The 22,262-nt window shown below is 39.3% G+C and overlaps 1 protein-coding gene across 1 annotated transcript in view; it reads left to right on the forward strand.

The window, feature by feature from the left end:
- LOC114661528 (organic solute transporter subunit alpha-like) overlaps positions 1 to 22,262 on the forward strand; it is a 37,788-nt gene that overhangs the window by 5,517 nt on the left and 10,009 nt on the right. Inside the window, exons 3-6 of the mRNA XM_028814667.2 lie at positions 1,555 to 1,628; positions 5,083 to 5,241; positions 9,666 to 9,777; positions 16,790 to 16,936. Coding sequence (XP_028670500.2) covers positions 1,555 to 1,628; positions 5,083 to 5,241; positions 9,666 to 9,777; positions 16,790 to 16,936 — 492 coding nt within the window. The remainder of the gene's footprint in view (positions 1 to 1,554; positions 1,629 to 5,082; positions 5,242 to 9,665; positions 9,778 to 16,789; positions 16,937 to 22,262) is intronic.

Consider the following 22,262-nt stretch of genomic DNA (forward strand, 5'->3'; position numbering starts at 1 on the left):
ACCTTACTCTTTTTCTATGTTAACTAATGTTGTCTTATTTTAATTTCTTATTTTGTCTTTTATTTTTCTTTTCTTCATTATGTAAAGCACTTTGAGCTATTTTTTTGTATGAAAGTGTGCTATATAAATACATGTTGTTGTTGTTGTTGTTGAGAATGTGGCCGACACGTAAGATAGATATTGCTCCTGGGCGTACAACCTAGCAAAGGTCAGGGATTTCTTGTCTTTCAGGTAGGGAGAGAGAAAGTGAAGTCATGGAGGACTCTTGAGAAATTAACCTCCAGGCCAACAGAAGGCAGAAAATGGTATCAGGGTGGAAGGATCTGAGCCCCTAGTCATTTAGCCTGATTTTGAAAACCTAATTATTTTTATTATTACATCCTCTGTTGTGCTCCTGTTGCACTGCAAAAAAGAATGTAGCAATCTTTACAATTATTGTGTCTTTTACATGTCCACAAGTCAAAATGGCTGAAAGCATGTCTCAAAAGTAGAAAAAATAATTCAATGTGTTTGTGCAATTCCCACAAGGTAAAATGTTAACCATGGCGTCCCCCCCGAAACCACATCCAGACTGTTGTTGTGAGTCTAGCTGATTTTTAAGGTGTGCCTCTCCGCCGACACACCTGGGTGGCACCACACAAGTACAAAATGTAAAGAAACAAGTGTCTTGTTGCTCCATGGGATCTTTTCTGCAGTCTGGTTTTGTGCTAAATCTGGACCTACTGTTTTAAACCATCTTAGAGCTGTGTGGTCCCTTTGAACTCACCTAGCTGACAGATAGCTTCTTTTTGACATTTCTTTACTTTAATCATTACATTCAACACTTGCAGTGTTTTGAATTGCCTGAACAAGCTGTGGAGAAAATGCTCATTACAAGGGTACCACGCAAGACATTTAGGTCATGGGTTAGAGTGAGCAGGTTTAGGAAATAAGTGGATGGACGAGAAATAATAAAGTATAAGCTTAAGCTTGTTTCAACATTTTTTAACTTCACTTTCATTCTCCAAGCTGCTTAATCTAATTCGGGCCTATCATAGCAGATTTGTTTCAGCCTATTATGAGGGAATTTTTCCTCACGGTACAAGCAAACTATAGCTTCTCAGTATAATGTTATTTTTCCAAATGTTTGGCTTTGAGTCAGGGGCTCACTGGTATTGGAAAAGATTTCCATTACTATTTTGAATACAAAAAAAAAAAGAATTATAATGTTGTATGCAGCAGTAGTAGTTACCAGTGCATACAAACCTTTTCATTTCAGTTCAGTGCGATGTAGTGTCATTATATTGTTGAAATATGGCATTTCTGAAATGTTGTGAAGTGTTGTTTAAAGATTTTGGGATAGCATATTACTCTTTAAAAATTTAAATTAATAAATTATTTAAAACCTGAATGTGGTCTTGCACAATCCAGTGTGGTTGCTATTGTAAGCTCCTCACTGCTACATTCTGTTAATTCTTTTATGTATTATTGGAAAAGCTGCCCTATATTTAAAAAAAAATCAGCAGAAAAAGTTTGAGATTTTAACACTGATGTGTCACTCATCCTTGTTTACAGGTAATTTCAGCAGCGTCTTGCATTGCTCTTTGGGTCCCTCGCTCCTCTATGCTTACAGAATTCACGGCTTCTATGTGAGTTGACTGCCAGCATTCTTCCTGTTATGTGATTATTTCTTTCAGATAGTAAATGATGAAAGTATAGGATGGTAGAACCCTTCTAGTAAATTATGTTAACATTTTTCATTTGTGAAATAAACGACAGGACACACAACAAAGGTTTGGGGCAGCCACCTGTATAGTTTCCCTGGCTGCAAAAGGCTTTGAGTTGAGTACAATGTGCACAGGTTCGAGTCCAACGTAGAACTGTTTAAATATGAAGGATGAGGGGTTTTTATAGTCGATTCCCAGGAAGTGATGTCCTTGGGGCTGGGACAGGTAGGATTTTCTCATAGTTGGTCTGCTGAGAGAAAAGAGAGAGGTTTAGTGCAACCTGCCGTCCCCCGGCCTGGCATGGGATTGGCGTTTTTTTGTTCCCTTTGGTTGACTCCCAAGTGCACGTATGTGACACATTATTTTAGTAAATGATGTCTCCAGAGTGAGCTATAATATCTCAACCTAATATCACTTTATCCCATATACTCATAATCAAATAAGGCAGCATATCTGAGCTTCAATGACAATATGTGTCTTTGTTCTAGTAATACATTCTAGAAATCTAAGCAACAAAACATGTGATCCAGTGTCCTAGACCTCATAAAACAACATCCCAAATATCTCATCTCAAACAAAATCCCAATGCTTTTCACAAGAACAGTTCTGTAGTTGAAATATTTCCATACATTTTATTTAAATTTGGCTCACAGGCAGCTATAGTGATTTGCAGAGGGTCACACCGCAAACTGTCAACCTTGTGGTTTACAGCTAACAGACCACACTGCCCAGGAAGAGCAAGGATTCAAACCAGTATTAAAATATATTAGAATTTTATTCATGGTTCATTTACTGTGGGAACATCAGTGAGTGCCTAAATGGTCTCTAATGATGGGCTTGGGCACATTTATGTCAGATTTCAGTGCCCAGTAACCCTGAAGTAAATAAAGTAGATTAGAGAGTGCTATGCCTATAGGTTAACTCTATTGCATTAAGTTACACCAACATTATTAAATCAAGTTTGACAAACCTTATTAGATTATGTTAGAGATACCTTACCAAATTATGTTTAACCACTCCTACTGAATTATGTTGGATGAACAAAATTGATCCAACTCACTCACTCACTCACTCACTCACTCACTCACTCACTCACTCACTCACTCACTCACTCACTCACTCACTCACTCACTCACTCACTCACTCACTCACTCACTCACTCACTCACTCTTCAACAAAATCAATTTTTTCCTATTTAGTTAAAAAGTTGAAATTTAGCAGGGTGGTACATCTTGGTCAATAGGTATCTGCTAAGAAAGGGCATTTCAATATATCAATATTTACAGGTAAACTCTCCCACAACAGAAAAACTAAATTCCACAAAATCTCAAAAATGCCATGATGAGTGTGATTGAACTTTGGAGACATTGTAAAAAAATAAAGGAACATTAGCCAAAATGTGTTTTTTTTATTTGTTGATATTTATTAATATACTAACTTAAATACACTTGGCTGCCCTGAGAGCATCATTTATGCAAATGAAGGACTCAGCAGACGTGATAGACAGGCCATGCGAATAGCACCAGTAACCAACATGGTGGACAGAGGACTTATATGGGATGGTGTCCTGAACCGGAAAAAAGAGATGTGATCACGTTGTGAAATGAAAAGAGAAAGTTTGGCGAAACTCAAGGAAGAAGCAAAGCTCAATGGTTAGCTAGTGTTGTTACAGGTGCTCAGATTGTACAAACACATTTGATTTAGCATGCCAGGAGGTAGGTACTCAGACTAGATGTGTACAAGGCCCTGATGGACAGTTTTGCCCATTCATAAAACATGATGGCCACAGGCTTCTCAAAATTTTAACTAAGAAAATTGCTGCATTTCTGGCTCTTGTTGTACTGTGCTCTGAAAGTACAAAGAAAAGAAAAAGATGTAACTAGACACGTGAATGATTTAGGTGCAGACAATAAAATCTGTCTATTTTACAGAGTAATTTAGTGGTACATAGTTTACGTAATTTACTGTTGTGTGTTTTTATTTTCTGCTCTTTCAGTAAAGGTTTCCTAAGATGCTTTTGTCATTGGCCATTTAGTTGTATACAACATTAATACACTTTTTAAATCAAAAATGTGAAAATGAGCATGACAACAGCAATACCCACTGTAGAATATACTGCCATCAGTGCACAATAAAATTTGAAGTGACATCAGAAAATCAGGCTGTGAGACTTGCCCACACTACAAGACAGCCGACTGAAATTTCTTACATGACTGAAATTTTTCTGAATGTACGACAGCCCAATTGTAAGATGCAATCGGGCATCTCAACTCCTCTCATACTGCACATGAAACGAAGACCAATGAGGCTGAAATCCAGGCAGACTCAGAAAATCAGTCAGCGACGGCCCTTCAGACTTAAAATCTTGTCAGAATTGAGCGATGCATGCCCAGGATTGTATAGTGGCGGTTGAATTTGAAATGGAGAAAAGCTTTGTTCTCCTCACATTGATACATCAGTGTAACACATAGGATACTGGGACTTTTGTATAACCACTTCAACATCTGTGGACTTTAAGTGGGATTAAAACAAACAAATGAAAAACATGAAAAGAAATACTGTATTTGAGTGAGACATCTAATTGGGATAATAATATTCAAATTTCACGTTATGCCTACTGATTAGTTGTTTCATTCAAATGAATACACTTTCCTGTAAAACTGTGTTTTGCAAAGGCCATCAACAAAAGCCATGTCACTAGGAAAAACTGAGAAAAGTGGGAATTGATCTAATGCAGGAATGTTTTCCTCTCCGACAATTGTGTTATAGCATGTTCAAGAGTAAGTAGCTCCAGTGACCTAATAATAGCATCATTGTTACTTATTATTTTTTACTGATACCTTTATCTAAGGTGACTTACAACATCTGAGATACAATTTGTTACACTTTGTTTGTTTTTCCAATTGGAGCACAGACAAGTGAAGTGACTTGCTCATTGTCACACAGTGTCAGTAGCTGGATTTAAACCCAAAATCTCAGGGACTGAAATCCAAATCCTTAACCGCTACACCACACTGCTTGGGAATAGTATTAACTATTGGTAAAAAAAAAAAATGACAAATATTGTGTACAGAAAGGCTCTTAGTTAGTTAAATAGTACTTCTGATGCAGCTTATTATCCAAGAGCACTATAACTGAGGTCTTGTAAACTTTCCCGAGTGAAGCCAGGTAACACAGCTAGTAGACCCATATAACTTGTCTTCCCTATTATTACTTATACAATTAAGACTTTCTTAATGTGGGAATAACAGGTTGAAGGTAACTCTTTATAATCCTTGTACACTATACAGACAGACTAAAGTAGATTAAAACAAACAATCTTGTAAGTATCAGAAATACTCAGTGTTGTCATCTGGCCGATTCTTCTTCTTTGCAGCTACTTCACAATCTGCATCCACAAGTTCCTTGTGATGATGGTAGAGGAGTACGGGGGCGACGATGCTTTACTCAACAGACTGCATGGTGCGCCCATGAGAATCAGCACAGGCCCCTGCTGCTGCTGCTGCCTATGTCTGCCTCCAGTTCCTATGTCCAGGTATCTTCTTTTGTCTCAGTTTTAAGTGAATGCATTCTTCCAGGATGGAGCTGGTGCATTAACCACATCATTTAGTGTTTGTTCAAAGAGCAGAAAATGCATTAATAAAGATACAATGAGACAGGACCTTTTATTAAAGAGCAGAGGCATTTGCACATTCAAGATACATTTGCATAAAGTCAAGTAAATTGACGGGTTCTGTCTGAGTGTATCCTGCCTTGGCCTTGTACTAAGTGCTACAGGGATACGCTCCAGCTTCCTGGAGCTTCAAGTGGACTAAACAGGCTCAATAAATGGATATTTGCATGAATGGATGTAATACAGACCTCAGTATGTGCGTCTTGGGAACTGCACGTCTGACATTGTGGTCAGCAACACAGGAGCGCCACAAGGGACTGTACTTTCTCCGGTCCTGTTCAGCCTATATACATCGGACTTCCAATACAACTCGGAGTCCTGCCATGTGCAAAAGTTCGCTGATGACACTGCTATCGTGGGCTGTATCAGGAATGGGCTGGAGGAGGAGTATAGGGACCTAATCAATGACTTTGTTAAATGGTCCGACTCAAACCACCTACACCTGAACACCAGCAAAACCAAGGAGCTGGTGGTGAATTTTAGGAGGCCCAGACCCCTCATAGACCCAGTGATCATCAAAGGTGACTGTGTGCAGATGGTGCAGACCTATAAATATCTGGGAGTGCAGCTGGATGATAAATTAGACTGGACTGCCAATACTGATGCGCTGTGCAAGAAAGGACAAAGCCGGTTATACTTCCTTAGAAGGCTGGCTTCCTTCAACATCTGCAATAAGATGCTGCAGATGTTCTATCAAACAGTTGTGGCGAGCGCCCTCTTCTACGCAGTGGTGTGCTGGGGAGGCAGCATTAAGAGGAAAGATGCCTCACGCCTGGACAAACTGGTGAGGAAGGCAGGCTCTATTGTTGGCATGGAGCTGGACAATTTAACATCTGTGGCAGAGCGAAGGGCGCTCAGCAGGCTCCTATCAATTATGGAGAATCCACTGCATCCACTAAATAATGTCATCTCCAGACAGAAGAGCAGCTTCAGCGACAGACTGCTGTCACTGTCCTGCTCCACAGACAGATTGAGGAGATCGTTCCTCCCCCAAACTATGCGACTCTTTAATTCCACCAGGGGGGGTAAACGTTAATATTTAACATTATACATAGTTATTGTCTGTTTTTCACCTGCATTGTTATCATTCTTTAATTTAATATTATTTATTGTATCAGTATGCTGCTGCTGAAGAATGTGAATTTCCCATTGGGATTAATAAAGTATCTATCTATCTATCTATCTATCTATCTATCTATCTATCTATCTATCTATCTATCTATCTATCTATCTATCTATCTATCTATCTATCTATCTATCTATCTATCTATCTATCTATCTATCTATCTATCTATCTATCTATAAAATTCAGAGAGGCACAGTGAACCTGTGAAACGGCTTCATTTGCTAGTCTAATCACTGCCAGTGGGAACTACACTGGCCACTCTTTTAAGGACATGTATGCTACGGCTTGGCAATGGATCGTGCAGACTGCAAAGCACAAGGGCCTACGAGCTTGGGGGGCCCACTCGGGGCCGTATAGATTTAAAGAAAAATTGAATAACTTAAATCACTTGCACAGTGCATTACGTCATTAATTCAGAGTTTCAGTGATATGTTTGCACCATCACCAGGCAAGTCCAATCTAATCCATGAAGATATCACGTATTCGGCAAGCCTACAGTTTACACAAATTTAGACTTCGGGAGTTTGGAGGCTCGGAGCCTAATTGGAGGCACAACACATCCCTGTCCACCTTACAGAGAAGACAGACAGACAGGCAGACAGACAGATCTTCTCAGTCTGTCAGTGGAGCAGGAAATTGACGGCAGTCTGTCGCTGAAGCTGCTCCTCTGTCTGGAGATAATACTGTTTAGTGGATGCAGTGGATTCTCCATGATTGATAGGAGCCTGCTCAGCGCCCGTCGCTCTGCCACGGATGTCAAACTGTCCAGCTCCATTCCTACAATAGAGCCTGCCTTCCTCATCAGTTTGTCAAGGCATGAGGCGTTCCTCTTCTTTATGCTGCCTCCCCAGCACACCACTGCGTAGAAGAGGGTGCTCGCCACAACGAGAACTGTACATTCCCAAATTTGGCAACCTTTGGTGTGCCATAGCGGACGTGAATGGAAAACGTTTTGAAGGATGTGACATGAATTGTGTAAATGTACATTATTATCGTAAATAATTGTAACTTTTGTACTTTGATTTGATGTCAACAGTTTCCGAAATTCGAACTTGTAAATGGTAAATCATAGCAATTCTGTTGTTAAGTTGTGGTCCCCGTTAGTTGGCAAACGTTGAATATTTGAAGAAATTGACGCTTTTTATACTCTCGCCATACATGTCGGCCAGTAGTACTGGATCCAGCAAACATTATAAGAGTGGTGCTGCTAAACGTAAGGCATGCCTGCAACAGGAATTGAAAAACGCTAAGCTTACCAAGATTTCTACCTTTCTCAAAACTGAGCAAGGGCCAGTGGTAGGAACTGAGAATGCTGATGCTGGTGATTATGTAGACAGTGCAGTGAGTGAAATGGTTACAACTACCAAGTCTGGAAGTAGCGATACAATAAGTTCAGATCATGTGCTGTCTGCTAAAACTGCTAAAAATGGAGAAACTACTAAAGACAAACAAGCAATATATATGACCAAGCAATTTTCAACCGAAAAGGCAAATTTCTTGGAGCCATTGACACCTCACTTTATGATGTCCATTTTCTCAAAACTTGAGTAAAGCTGGTCCATTGTGTAGTAGTATCCAGTAAGCTGGTGTTGCGGTTTTAATTTGTTACAGACTGAAATGAATTCATTTTATAGCACAGAACAGTTTCTACTTTCTAGCTTACATTATATTTTAATCATCTTCCTTCACTAAGTTGTCTTGGAAAAATAAGTGAGTCTACATCTTACATATATTTATGTACTACTACTACCCACATCTCCCACATTCCATTCCCACAATTTATTTTATTTTGACTAACTTCCAGCTGCTGTAATAAAGCGATTAAAAATTCCATTTGGAGAGCCGGTTTGTTAGTCACCAGCGTGTGATCTGGTAAGTGTCGCGGTTGCAGACACCACTGCCCAGCCGGCCCCTAGGATCTAGAAATTACTAACAGTTATGCTAGACAGGAGGGGCCCAAGTCAGGGCGTTGCACAGGGGCCTTCAGCTAGCTAGCTACGCCACTGCACATATGTCACCATGATTAGCGACTTTTCGTGTGTGTACCCTGTGGTGTACCCTGGCATCTCTAACGTATTCTTGATATATGTTCCAAGATTATGCAGCAGTGGTTTCAAAAAATGGATGGATGCATAAGAAGCCATTTATTCATTTTCTTGGCTCACTTATTACTTTACTTGCATGGGAAGCTGGAGAGCCGATCATCACAGTTTTGGGTGCAAAGCAATACACGACCCCGTAAAACATTCCATCACCACACACCAACATTAGGACCTTAGGCGCACAGTTCTGGGACATGTGAGAATCCCTCACGTGAAGTCCTCAGTCTCAGCCACAAGGCCACAGAAGTAAGCGCCTTGACTCCAATTAATAATAATAATAACTTGACTTGCAGGTTCTTTGCAACAAGAGCCTGTAAGTCAGGTTGGACTCACACACACACGTAATAAAAAACAAAAAAAAAAACAAGCACCTCAAGGCATTTAGTAAAGCTAGAAATGAGCAGGCAGAAAGGTGTGGCCAATGGTGGGTGGAAGTGCAACCAGAATCTAGAGCCGCATAGGGTAAGGGAGCATAAATATTTACGTACTTGGCTGATGCCTTTATCCAGGTCAACTTAAAAACATTTGAGATGCTATCAGTTCTACTTCCATAGTTTTTCCAATTAGAGCATGGGCTGGTGAAGTGACTTACTTGGTCATGGTCACAACATGTCAGGATATGAAACAACAATCTCACGGTCTGAAGTCCAAAGCCTCAACCACTGCCCCACACTGCCTACAGACAAAAGAAAACGTGGAGGCAAGAGGAGCCTGTGTAGGAAGGGTAGTTGTATCAGAAGGCAACTGGAACCCTAGTCAGCCTGGAACTTGTTTTGACACTTTTGCTTGTTTGTGTTTGTGTTCTCCAGGAGGTTTCAGAGACCAGCCATTTTAAAGAAGGGTACTCACTGCCATGGTAAAATATGACCAATTTTAAAATATGGTCCTCCTTTGTTATTATAATTATGACACCAGGGGGATCCATCCAAATGTCTAAGCCTTATATTTTGGTATTTTTTTGTTTTCAGTTGTCCATTCCAAAATTCAGATGCCGTTTTTGAAAGTGATGTTCAAACAGAATAAGGCTGATTAAGAATTTTTTTTTTTTTCTTGGACAGGATGACATTAAATATTCTCAAATGTGGGACTCTGCAGGCTGCCTTTCTTAGACCTGTTCTACTGTTCTTTGCCATGGTGCTCTGGACAAATGGAAACTATGAACATGGAAAGGTAACATTGTGCAGGTCCATATTTTTATTGACAACATTTTTCTGGGTAATACAATGTCTAAAAATGCTTGTTCCTTTCTAACAGGGGGCCTCTAAAATGTCATGTTCACCCTCTACTGTGTGCTGATCTGTTTGTGGAATTCTCACCTCTATCTGTGCCCGTCATGGCCTGCCCAATGTCTGCCACACATTTACACCTCCCTGTATTCTAAAACCCTGTCAAGAAAGTAATACTTCAGCTTTGTAGAGCACTTGGAAATGAAAGACATGTAAGGCAAACATTTGGTGCTATGAGAAAGTGATGTTAGAGGAGAATTTAATTAGAGCCAGAAGCGCAAACTGAAGGAGTGCAGGTACTGACAAGCTGAGTGGTGTGTTCTCATTCACACATTTTCTCATAATCTAACTCTGAAAAAAAAAAAAGCATTTGTTTTATTAATTCTTAACTTGAGGAGACATACTGTTGCTTCTAAGTAAGCAAACCAGTAAAAGCACAAAAGTACGGCCTCTTCTCAATAAGCAGGCTGGCCCAGCACTCTTTCAGCTGTGGAATGGCCAATTGGGGGAGGCAGCTTGATGGCTGAGGTCTCCAGGACTCAAAACAAATCCAAATCATATTATGTGATATCATCTACTGTTAAATTCTACTTCGTACTTGTAAATGTTTTATTTTTTATACTGTATTGAGGACTACTTGTATTCTGTTCTGTGTATTGTATTGTATTGACCCCCTTCTTTTTGACACCCGCTCCACGCCCAACCTACCTGGAAAGGGGTCTCTCTTTGAACTGCCTTTCCTAAGGTTTCTTCCATTTTTTCCCTACAATGGTTTTTTGGGGAGTTTTTCCTTGTCTTCAAGGCTGGCAGGGCCTGTTAAAGCTCTTTGCGGCACTTCTTGTGTGATTTTGGGTTATACAAAAATAAATTGTATTGTATTGCAATAAGCAGGTTGTAACGGCCGACCCCTTTTACCCAGCCGGCAGCTACACTCCCAAGACCTGTGGCTTGGATAATTGACTGAGAAATAATCTAACTATCAAGCCGTACTTCTTACCAATTAAACTTTCCCCCCCCACAATCGACGGTGAAAAATATAAGCACACAAAACAGGATGTAAAATTTAAACAGATTAAATGTATTAAGTAAAATGACATGCAAAAAACAGAAACAAATATATAAATATCCCTCCACCCCAGCAATAACAAGACACCACCAAATATATATATACAACAAAAACCCTCCCTTGTCCCTGTAACAAATAAACACACAACACGAATAACAACAATGAATGATAAACTGAAAATGAATGAGAACGGGAGTCCGGTAATAAAGAAACTGTCCTGAAAGTGGATGACTGAATTAGTGAAATTGCGTTGTTTGATTCTCCCTGGAAAAAATGGAACAGCCTCACCGTGAATCCTCGTGTGTGTGGTGGATGATTAAGTCCTACCCCGGGGTCTCTCGTGGTGAGGTCCTTGAAATAAATCCAGCTGATGGAAAAACAAACTGGATGGATATGCGCGATGTGGACAATAACTGGTACAGTTGGCTCGTGGTCGTGAATGAAAAATCTCCTTCTCTCCTCCCTCTTCCTTCTCCTCCTGCTGGCTTATATAGTCCTGTGACGGCTGGGATTGATTGATTGTAAACAGGTGTTTTCCAGGTTTGTGGCTGTGGTCTCCTTCCATCATCCGTCCCCTTTTTCGGGGACGGCATTAACTGATGCACAAACAGTAAACGGGACAATGAAACGAGACGCACTCAGAACTGACATTTAAACACTATGTGGCCCCGCTACAAGGTATTAAAATGTAAAAAGTCCCCATCTTTCCTGCTGTAGTCCTGCCTTTCAACAATCCTAACTATCAACAGCAATATTTTGAGACAAACTGCTTGTCAAAACCAAAATGGTAACTGGACAAATCATCATAACCAGTCTAGTACAGCTAGCTGAAGTATACGGTTCACTAGATTGCGGGTGCCCATGTCATTAAGAGGAAATGAAAGCAAAAGGTCGGCATGTACTTTATTGGTTGTTCAAACTCTTTCGCTGAACGTTGCCAATTTTCAGTCTATTTTGAAGATGCTTAAATCAGAGACATCATCTTGTGCTTGACAGCCCCACCACAAATGCTGACCTACAAGCACAATTACTTTTCAAAAGTCTTTACTCCTTTATTCATTTCAATAATTCTTCCTGTACCCAACTATACACGTTTTCAGAAGAATGAAAAATGCCTCACAATCTGCAGTAGGTCATAAATATAATGTAACAAAGCATGGTATAAACATATACCAGCAACAATTGTGTGTGTGTATGTCTTTCTTGATATTGCATTATTGTTACTGTTCTGAGAAGACACGCTTATTTCATAACAATAAACTTTAACTTCCATACAAGCAATCTGACTTTGTTTTTTAGTTTAAATAAACCATTTGCCATATCAATAAGAGTGCATTAATTTTGCACGCATAATTTTAAAAGCTTTTTCACCCTGCATAGGTCCTGCGTGTGCCTTTCTAATTCATGTTGCCGTTCAAAGGGCGTTCACGTGACAAGTCGGTCGCACTTGACGCACAGGCTGACATGTGCTTCAGCTGTTGGCCTTGCATTAACATGCAGCTCATACGCTTGTGAATTCTGTATGGCACGGGCCCAGACCACAGCTTTTGTTTATCACTCGCTGCCTGTTTTGTGTCTTTAGATGAACTTTTTCCTTAATTTTTTTCCTTGTTTAGCTTTGCCTGTATTTAAAAGAAATTAGTCTTGCGTAGATTTTCCATACATGTTAGTCACATTTTCCCTTCTTATAAAAAATGAATGATTATTTACTGTATCATTAAATGTGATTGCCTTTCCTTTTTCCAAAATAAGAAAGGTAACCAGATCACCAGTTCATAGAGACGAGAGGTGGCTGCTCATTTCAAATTTGGCTAGTTTATGAAGGACTGCAGGATTTGAACAAACATGGGGGATAACCTGTTGGCACGTACACCAAGGAAAAAGAATCAAAGTGTTTATGGGAGAATGAGAGGGGAGTGAGCACAAAATATGCTGCTTTCAATTTAACCCTGGAAACAAAGCAAGGGTAGTGGCCTGTTTCTGGGTGGTTTCTATTACAATCAAGATCATGACTTCTGCATTAGTTACATCAAATGTAGGGGATATGTGAGTGCATATCTGCATCGAGGATATGGAAAAAATTACCGTCACACTAAATGATCCTTTTTTTATATACTCATTGGGAATCTCTTTGTACTGTTTGCACAAGGTGACAGCAGTTTTGAGAGACAATGTATTCAGGAGATGGCAAGGAGAAGTTAGAATTTAAATAGGTGTCATAACCCGAAAAGTAATTAAATTAAAGTAAAGTAATTAAATTAAATAACAAAGCTCTGAAGGTTTAGCCAGAATTGTGGTCAGAAAACACAGTGGTAGGTCGAAACACAAAAAGGATGCGCGTACAGTGGATTCAGAAAGTTTTCAGACACCTTTACTTTCCGCACGGTTTATTGAATAGATTTAATTTTCAAATTATAAATTTACCATTTTTGTCCAGCAACATACACTCAATAACCCATAATAACAAAGTGAAAACATGTTTTCATTAAGGTTTGCAAATTTGTTACAAAGCAAAAAACTCTAATCTCTCATTCATGTAATTATTCATTTAAGTATCAAGACCCTTAATGTAGCACTTCAAGTCTTCTTGGGTAAGTCTGTACAAGCTTTGTACACCAGGATTTGGGCAGTTTATCCCATTCTTCCTGGAAGATACTCTCAAGCTCTTTGACATTTGATGAGAGTGTCTGTTAACTGCCATCTTCAGGTTTCTCCACAGATGTTCTATGGCGTTTAAGTCTGAGATCTAGCTGGGCCCCTCAAGGACAGTAAGAGCCTTGTCCCATAGTTAGTCCAGCTTAGTCCTGGCTGTTTGCTTCGTGTCACTGTCATGCTGAAAGATGAACTGTTGCTCTAGTCTGAGGTTGTATGCACTCTGGAATGGGTTTTCTTCAAGAACCCCTCTGTATTTGGCTGCATTCTTCTTTCGCTCAATTCGGACCAGTCTGTCCCTGCCGCTAAGAAGCACCTCTATAGTATGAAGCTTCCACCACCATGTTTCACTGTAAACATGGTATCAGACAGGTGATGAGCAGTGCCTGATCTTCACAAGGCATAGTTCTTGGAGTTTTGCCCGAAGAGCTGAACTTTTGTCTCACTACACAAGATTATATTTTCTTCTCATGCTCTCAGAATCCTTTAAATGCCTTTTGGGAAATTTTTGCTCAAAAGTGACTTCCATCTACCCACTCTTCCATAAACTCCGGATTGATTGAGTGTTTGATTGAGTTGGTTGCTCTTCTGACAGGTTCTCTCATCTCAGCAGAGGACTTTTGAAGCTCGGTTACAGTCACCATAGCATTCCTAACTGACCAAGGCCCTCCTTGTCTATTTACTTAATTTGGCCAGATAGCTAAGTCTAGCAAAAGTCCTATGTCTTCCATTTCACAATTATTGAGGCCTCTGTGCTCCTGGGAACAAAACTATAGAAATGGTTTTATACCCTTGTCCTGATCTATGCCTCATCACAATTTTATCACAGAGGTCTACGGAGTGTTCCTAGAACATAATGGCTTGACTTTTGTCCTGACATACACTGTGAATTGTTGGACCTTATATACAAAGATGTGCCCTTCTAAATCAATTCAGTTTGCAACAGGTGGACTCCATTGAAGTTCTAGACACATCCTAAGGATAATAAAAGCAAACAGGATGCACCTGATCACATTTTGTTTTATTTTTAATACATCTGTAGACGGTTTTGAAAGTGTATTTTCACTTTTACATTATGGGTTATTGAGTATAGATTGATGGGCAAAAATGGCAAATGTATTCATTTAAAGGTAAATCTACAACATAATATAGTGTGTGGAAAGTAAAAAGGTCTGAACATTTTCTGAATCTGCAATGATCAGAGCCAAGAAACACAATACGTAAATTGTAATCAGAAGGCAGAAAAATTGTCGGAAACAGTACATTCAAAACTAACGGTATGAAATGTTGCAAAGGTTTTTCTTTTTTTCTTTCATAATGCCAAATCTTAGATAATCGTTTTTTAAAAATGTCACAATGGTGATGTCATGTCATGTACGATATTTTTACATTTTTTGTGAATTTAGTCATTTTCTTTGCTTGTGGTTATTGTAATGTCTGCAATGTTAACCTGAAGAAGCCTATATATGCCATCTGATTTCCTTAGGCCTTTGAATTATTTTTGAATCTTGTTCTTTTTAAATTTCATGTTTTGTTCTTGTACTTTATTTAATAAGCTAAATTAATCAGTGGGTTTGTTCTTTGGGCCAGGGGTTTATCAGTTCCTCTCCCCTTTTAGATATTTTCAAAGCCTTTTTCTAAGTATTCAGGCCTTTCTTGAGGTTTAAAAGCCTAACATCATAACAACTTGTACCGAGTCAAAGTGAGATAGTGAAAAATTTGAAGTGGGATCAGGAGAAAAGATGAGGTCAAAAAACAGGCAGAAATCAATACCAAACTGAGTGCCACCTGATCATCAAAAATAAAAACACTAACCTAAAAATCTAAAGACATCAAAAATGTTTTGTTTGCAAAACCAATAAATCGCTCAATGAGAGAGCTGAGAAATCAAATAGAGAATCCTACTATCGGATGCTTACAGAAGTCGTTGGGAATCATACAAAGACAGTGTCAAATTCACAATTTCTCTGTAAATTTTGCAATTAACTACCATTGAGAAGGCAGGAAAAAAAAGAAAGAACTCATAATAACCAAACTCTTATATGACTTTTTACTCAATTCACACTGCTCTGTATTAAGAGTTTTCCTGGTCATGTAGAAATTGCTCAGTATTCTTGTTACTACATTTTGTGCAAAAAGTGAGAACTGCCCAATTTTGCAAGCTCGTCATTTGTGCGTCAACACGGCCTGAAGCCAATCAGTGACTGTGATGTCACTGTGACCTCACTGAGGTGTTTCCAGGTTGGCACAGGGGCTTCAAATAGAGAAAGAACCAACCAAAGAATTTTATGGTTGGTTCCTGAACCAGCAGAAAAAAAGAATAATGGAAACAAAACAGGAACTAGCCTTAGAATAAAAAAAGGTCAGTTAAAAATGTGTTATTTTGAGTTACTAAGGTGTTGTATGTATCTAATATATCACAACAGTATGACCATTTTTTCCCTTTGGGACTGGGAAATCTAAATGGCTTGATTTATCATTCATAAGTTGTCAATTTTGCCAACATAGCCACTAATACATATGAATATTTGATTAAATGTTCTGAACAAATTTGGCTTAAGTTCACTTTATTTTTGCAATACTAATTTTGGATACTTTAGTTTATGGTTCTATTTTCTTTTATTTTGGATGTCTATGGGAAAAAAAATCTACAAATTCTTGCATTACCAGCTATGTGCTTAGAGCACATGAGTGCTACTAGGCACAATAAAACAGCTCTTGAATGGTCACACATATAAACATCAGGACAATTTTGAGGTGTAATTTAATCAATTTTTAGAGTGTGGATGAAAGTAAAAGTGCATGGAGGAAGCCCACACCTAATTAGAACTGGTGTACACTCTGCAACATGGTGGTGCTTTTCCCATGCACTAGTCAGATTCTTCATAGTATTAACAGTAACAAAGAATATTAAATAAAAAGAGCATTTTTACCTTTCCATATTAAATGTTTTTTTTCTCCAAACCAAACTCCTGAGACCATCTATTATGTTAATTGTAAGCTAACTGGAGGACATATTATCAGCTGTATTTTTGCCCCAAGTCTAAAGATGATGGATGGTGTCAACCAAAGAAAGGTGATATGAACTGAAGAAAATGGCACCTGTGGATACTGTATGTTCAGCTAGAGTATTTGTGCAATGAATCCTGCGTAGTTTATTAAGGATATTCTCCTGATTTGGGAAGCTTGGTGAGAAACATGCCCGCAGCCTAAATCATTCCTTTCTTTGTTTTTACAGATGAAACCAGATGCTGCATTCCTGTGGATAACCATCCTCTCCATGGCAGCATTTATCCTCTCACTATGGCCGATAGCAATAATTTTTTCCAAAGCTAAGTCTTGTTTGTCTAGGCTCAACATAGTACCCAAATTTGCTCTGAATCAGGTAAGCCAGTAAAAAAACATCAAACCTGCTTGGAATAATGCATTCACCATTTTTATTTTTGCAATTTTCTTCAAGATGCTATAACTGTAGAGGCAGCATCTCTAAATGAGTATTGGGAAGTGCAAGGAAGGTAGCCAGCAAACAAAACACAGGGATAAACCATAAGATGAAAAGTCAGGGGCAGGTAAGGGACTGAAACTGAAACCGAAAACGAGACCTAATGCTTACCCTATTTTTATAGAAGCTCACTACACAATAGTTTTTTAAGTATAGGTTATCAAGCTGTGGTATTGTATGAGGAAGTCGGGAGTGACAGAGAAGTACATAAGAGTTGTATAGGATATGTACAAGGGAAGAGTGACAGTGGTGAGGTCTGCGGTGGGAGTGACGGATGCATTCAAGGGATTACATCAGGGATCGGCTCTGAGCCCTTTCTTATTTGCAATGGTGATGGACAGATTGACAGACGAGATTAGACAGGAGAAAACGTGGACTGTGATGTTTGCTGATGACATAGCCCATTAGCTGTCATTTGTCACTGCTCTCTTTTGTCTTTTTGCATGCTTCTGAAGGTGCAAGATCCTAAATTTGAACTTTTTTCAGTTTCATACTGTTCTATGTCCACTTTGCAGAGAGATGAAGCATTGAGAGCCACGATTCCACCTTGGTTGGGGCACTAGTCTATCCTAGGTCCAATGATAGATAGATAGATAGATAGATAGATAGATAGATAGATAGATAGATAGATAGATAGATAGATAGATAGATAGATAGATAGATAGATAGATAGATAGATAGATAGATAGATAGATAGATAGATAGATAGATAGATAGATAGATACTTTATTAATCCCAAGGGGAAATTCACATACTCTAGCAGCAGCATACTAATAAAAAACAATATTAATTAAAGAGTGATAAAAATGCAGTGCAAGTTAAAAAATGCAAGGTGGAGAGTTTGAGGCAGGTATAACAGGCAGTAACTTTGTATATAATGTTACCGTTTAACTCCCCCCCCCCCCCCCCCCCCAGGTGGAATTGAAGAGTCACATAGTGTGGGGGACGAACGATCTCCTCAGTCTGTCAGTGGAGCAGGACAGTGACAGCAGTCTGTTACTAAAGCTGCTCCTCTGTCTGGAGATGATACTGTTCAGTGGATGCAGTGGATTCTCCATGATTGATAGGAGCCTGCTCAGTGCCCGTTGCTCTGCCACAGATGTCAAACTGTCCAGCTCCATGCCTACAATAGAGCCTGCCTTCCTCACCTGTTTGTCCAGGCGTGAGGCGTCTCTCTTCTTTATGCTGCCTCCCCAGCACACCACTGCGTAGAAGAGGGCGCTCACCACAACCGTCTGATAGAACATCTGCAGCATCTTATTGCAGATGTTGAAGGATGCCAGCCTTCTAAGGAAGTATAGTCGGTTCTGTCCTCTCTTGCACAGAGCATCAGTATTGGCAGTCCAGTCCAATTTATCATCCAGCAGCACTCCCAGGTATTTATAAGTCTGCACCCTCTGCACACAGTCACCTCTGATGATCACGGGGTCCATGAGGGGCCTGGTCCTCCTAAAATCCACCACCAGATCTTTGGTTTTGCTGGTACACAGATGCCTATCTCCACTCACTTCTAGGTGCCATCTGTTTAATGGGCACAACTTTGTGGTATTGGAAGAAACCGAAGCACCTGCAGGGAAATGGACAACAAGCAAACTTCACGCAGGCACCGACCAGGTCAACCTCCACTGCGCCTGCCTGTCTATTTGAAGAAAAAAGTTTTATTTATTGATTTTTTAAACAAATGTACAGTTCTTTTACTAGTATGATAAATCAGAGAGCTGTGTATTGCCTTTTTATTACTTTTCCTTCATTTCAGGGTATCAACACTAGTTGTAAACTTTATAAAGAGGCCATATGTCAAATAGTACAGTCTTCCTCTTTCAGAAATCTAAAAATTATATTTAAGTTAAAAAAATACCCTTTTCCAGTACAAAAGACGTTCTCCTTCCAGTGCATTTCATCATCTGAAGCAGTTAATTTGTTTTAATCAGGAAATTCAAATTTGGAAGTGGGTGTGAGAGTCATATTATATAAGCAGTGACAGATTTGTTATTTACTGCATCTCTTATCAGCTCCATTTTCATATTGGCTTTGATACAAAACAAATTTTTGACTGGAGTTCAAATTACATCGGACAGTGAAAATTACACCTTAATGTGCGCATGAGAGCAAAGACGGTTGTTATCTCTACCATATTCATTTGGAATTTGCCTTTTGGCAGGAAAAAAAAAGAAGACATTCAAGTGTTTTTCACAGTTCGGCATTGTGCACAGTACTGGGAAAACTGATGACGAGTGCATCAGGTCCTTCAAGGCAAAGTCATATTTAACCACCTGAACGTGGAATTGGGGGTACCATGCTGTTTGCACAGCCCTTTTCTGCAAACATGGCCTCTTGCCGCTAAGCAAGGCTTGACTCATCGCACTCACATAACCTGCAGCTTGTTTTACACCTGAATTGCTTTTCTAAATTACATTACTTTAAAACAGATTATTTTTACACACTGTGGTCTGTCTTGCTGTTGTTTTCAGCCCAAGCTTCTAACCTCTCAAGTCTTTACTATTATTATTTGTTCCTCTTGTGCTTGTTCATTAATGGACGCCCTTTTTGTTATCCTACCCTCTGAACAGGTCTTTGCTTGTCTGACTACACCTTTGCTTTCTCCAGATGAACCTCCAATTATGAAGGCTGTTATTAAAGAAATCTGCAGTCGGCGTCCGCTGGCCGTCATATTCATCATAGTCCCGAGCTCTCATACAGCGCCTCTGGCTCACTTCATTGTATCTCACGAGTTGTTTCATCAGTTTTAGCTTGATACTGATACCTCATGTAAGCACAAATGAATGACTTCAGGCTGTCACAGTAAATATGATCTGCAGTTTCCTCATATGAATGGTTTTGAAGACGTGGCAGTCAATTTATTCATTTTCATAAAATGAGTATTTTTTCCGCTTTAGTACCACTGAATAATAAACATAGGAGAGTAACATATGGCACTATTAGACATGCAGTTGCCACATGACCTTAACACTAAATTTATCTTTATGGAGTAAAACTTTTTCCCAAAAAACAGACTAAACTTATGGTCAATAATATGCCAGGTGGTTATAATGATAATGACTGCTATGTTCACCACCTCTTGTATCCCTGAGGAGATCACTCCATCCAGAACACTCTTGTAGTATTTTGTATGCTGAACCCAAATATATTTTAAGAATTTTTCTTCCAGGTATGATTTTGGAGTGACATGCAACTTTTAATTATTGTAAATCTACTCTTCTTCTTCTTCTTTCGTCTGCTCCCATTAGGGGTTGCCACAGCGGATCATCTTCTTCCATATCTTTCTGTCCTCTGCATCTTGTTCTATTACACCCATCACTTGCATGTCCTTTCTCACCACATCCATAAACCTTCACTTAGACCTTCCTCTTTTCCTCTTCCCTGGCAGCTCTACCCTTAGCATCCTTCTCCCAATATACCCAATATACAGTATATTGTAAATCTACTCTCTATATATAAAATCCTAAGCCTAAAAGTGCAGCGATTTTATGTGACATTTTTATGTGATGTTTTTTGTCATGCTTTAAATCAGGCTTATTTTAAAACCTACATATATATATATTTGGTATCATTCTTTTCAGAATTTATCGAACTTTAATGTGATGGTGTTAGATTTTTAGATTGTTATTCTGTTTTTAAATTATAAACTAAAATATCAAGAAAGTCGTGCATCGAGCATAGTGGACCTCAGTTTAATTTGAATACTCCAATTGGTAAGAGGGTAAATATTCTCATTTCTTGATTTTTACTCTGTTAAATAATAATTAATTTTTATTTTACATATTTATAGAATAAATTTTTCTTTTGTACATTTACAGATTTTAGTAATATTCTGGCTGCAACTGGGGGTTGGACACTAAAGGCTTGCCTCCCCTAGTTTATATATATATATATATATATATATATATATATATATATATATATATATACTGTATACAGTATATATTGTCACAAAAACGAGACATAATCACATAAAGGTTTGGGGCAGCCACCCGTATTATTTGGTATCCTGGCTGCAAAGTTGCTTTTTTCAAAATATACAGCACTGATGTGCATATAACCGAGTCCAAAACAAGACTGAGGGAATAGGGAAAAGGGGCAGGCTTTTAAAGGGGAAGACAGGAAGTGAGATCATAAGGATTGGGCTCATGTTCTTCAGCCATTGGTTCGAGCCTGGACATGACATCACAGGGGCCGGAGCCGGCAAGGTCTCCTTTCATTGGCTCGGTCCCGGAAGTGGCATCAAGAGAGCCAGGAGGAATCTCCCGTGGATGGTCTACAGGGAAGGGAAAAAAAGAGTCAGTTCACTCTGCCACATCCCGGCATGCCTCAGAACTGCCTTCACTCAAGCCCTTTAGCTGCCTCCCATGCGCACATGTGTGACAATATATATATGTATATATACTGTCTGTCGGTATGTATGTCTGTCTGCTTTTCATGAGAAAACCACATAACAGATTTAGATTGGGTTTTTTTCTAGAATTTGCTTGAACATTCCGGTTGATTTTGCGACTTCTGTCATCACACTAAGAATCATAGTTTGCTTGCAGGAGCAATTTATTCACGCGAATCCCAGACAGTAGCTGTGGGCCGAGAGGAGGGGGAAGCGTCAGAAGTAGACAGCCCTGGGGTGGGGGGTGCCTCACTCACACGCCTGTCTCCGAGCATACCTTGCTGCCGCTTAGCTAGCGTACAAGAGAACCACTTAACGGATTTAGTTTGGGTTTATTTCTATAATTTATGTGAACATTGATTTTGCAACTTCTCTCATCATGTTAAGTATTATAGTTCGCTTGCAGGTATAATATATTTGCACAAATCTGAGACAGAGACTGCAGGCTAAGGGGGGGTGGAGCTTGACGTCAGGAGTAGAGAGCCAAGCGGGACCCTCCTCACTCACATGCCAGCCTCCGTTCGAATTAGTCTACCTCTGGCCACATTTTGGAGCATACCTTACCTCCTCTTAGTGATACCCATTTGTTTATTGATTTTTAAAGTTTGTCCTGTTTCACTACTATGTGGGCGGAGCCACAGGGGACAGCTAGTATTGTATATTTACATGTTTGTTAAAGTGTCTTTTAAATATTGTATATTTACATGTTTGTTAAAATGACTCACATATAATTTGTAACTTAGCCTATTCTGATGTTCTACTCTACTTTGCTTCAGGAAAGTCTCTCTTAAAAGTCCACCAGTAGTCACCTAACAC

Source organism: Erpetoichthys calabaricus, chromosome 12, assembly GCF_900747795.2.
Source record: "Erpetoichthys calabaricus chromosome 12, fErpCal1.3, whole genome shotgun sequence".
Taxonomy (NCBI): Eukaryota; Metazoa; Chordata; class Cladistia; order Polypteriformes; family Polypteridae; genus Erpetoichthys; species Erpetoichthys calabaricus.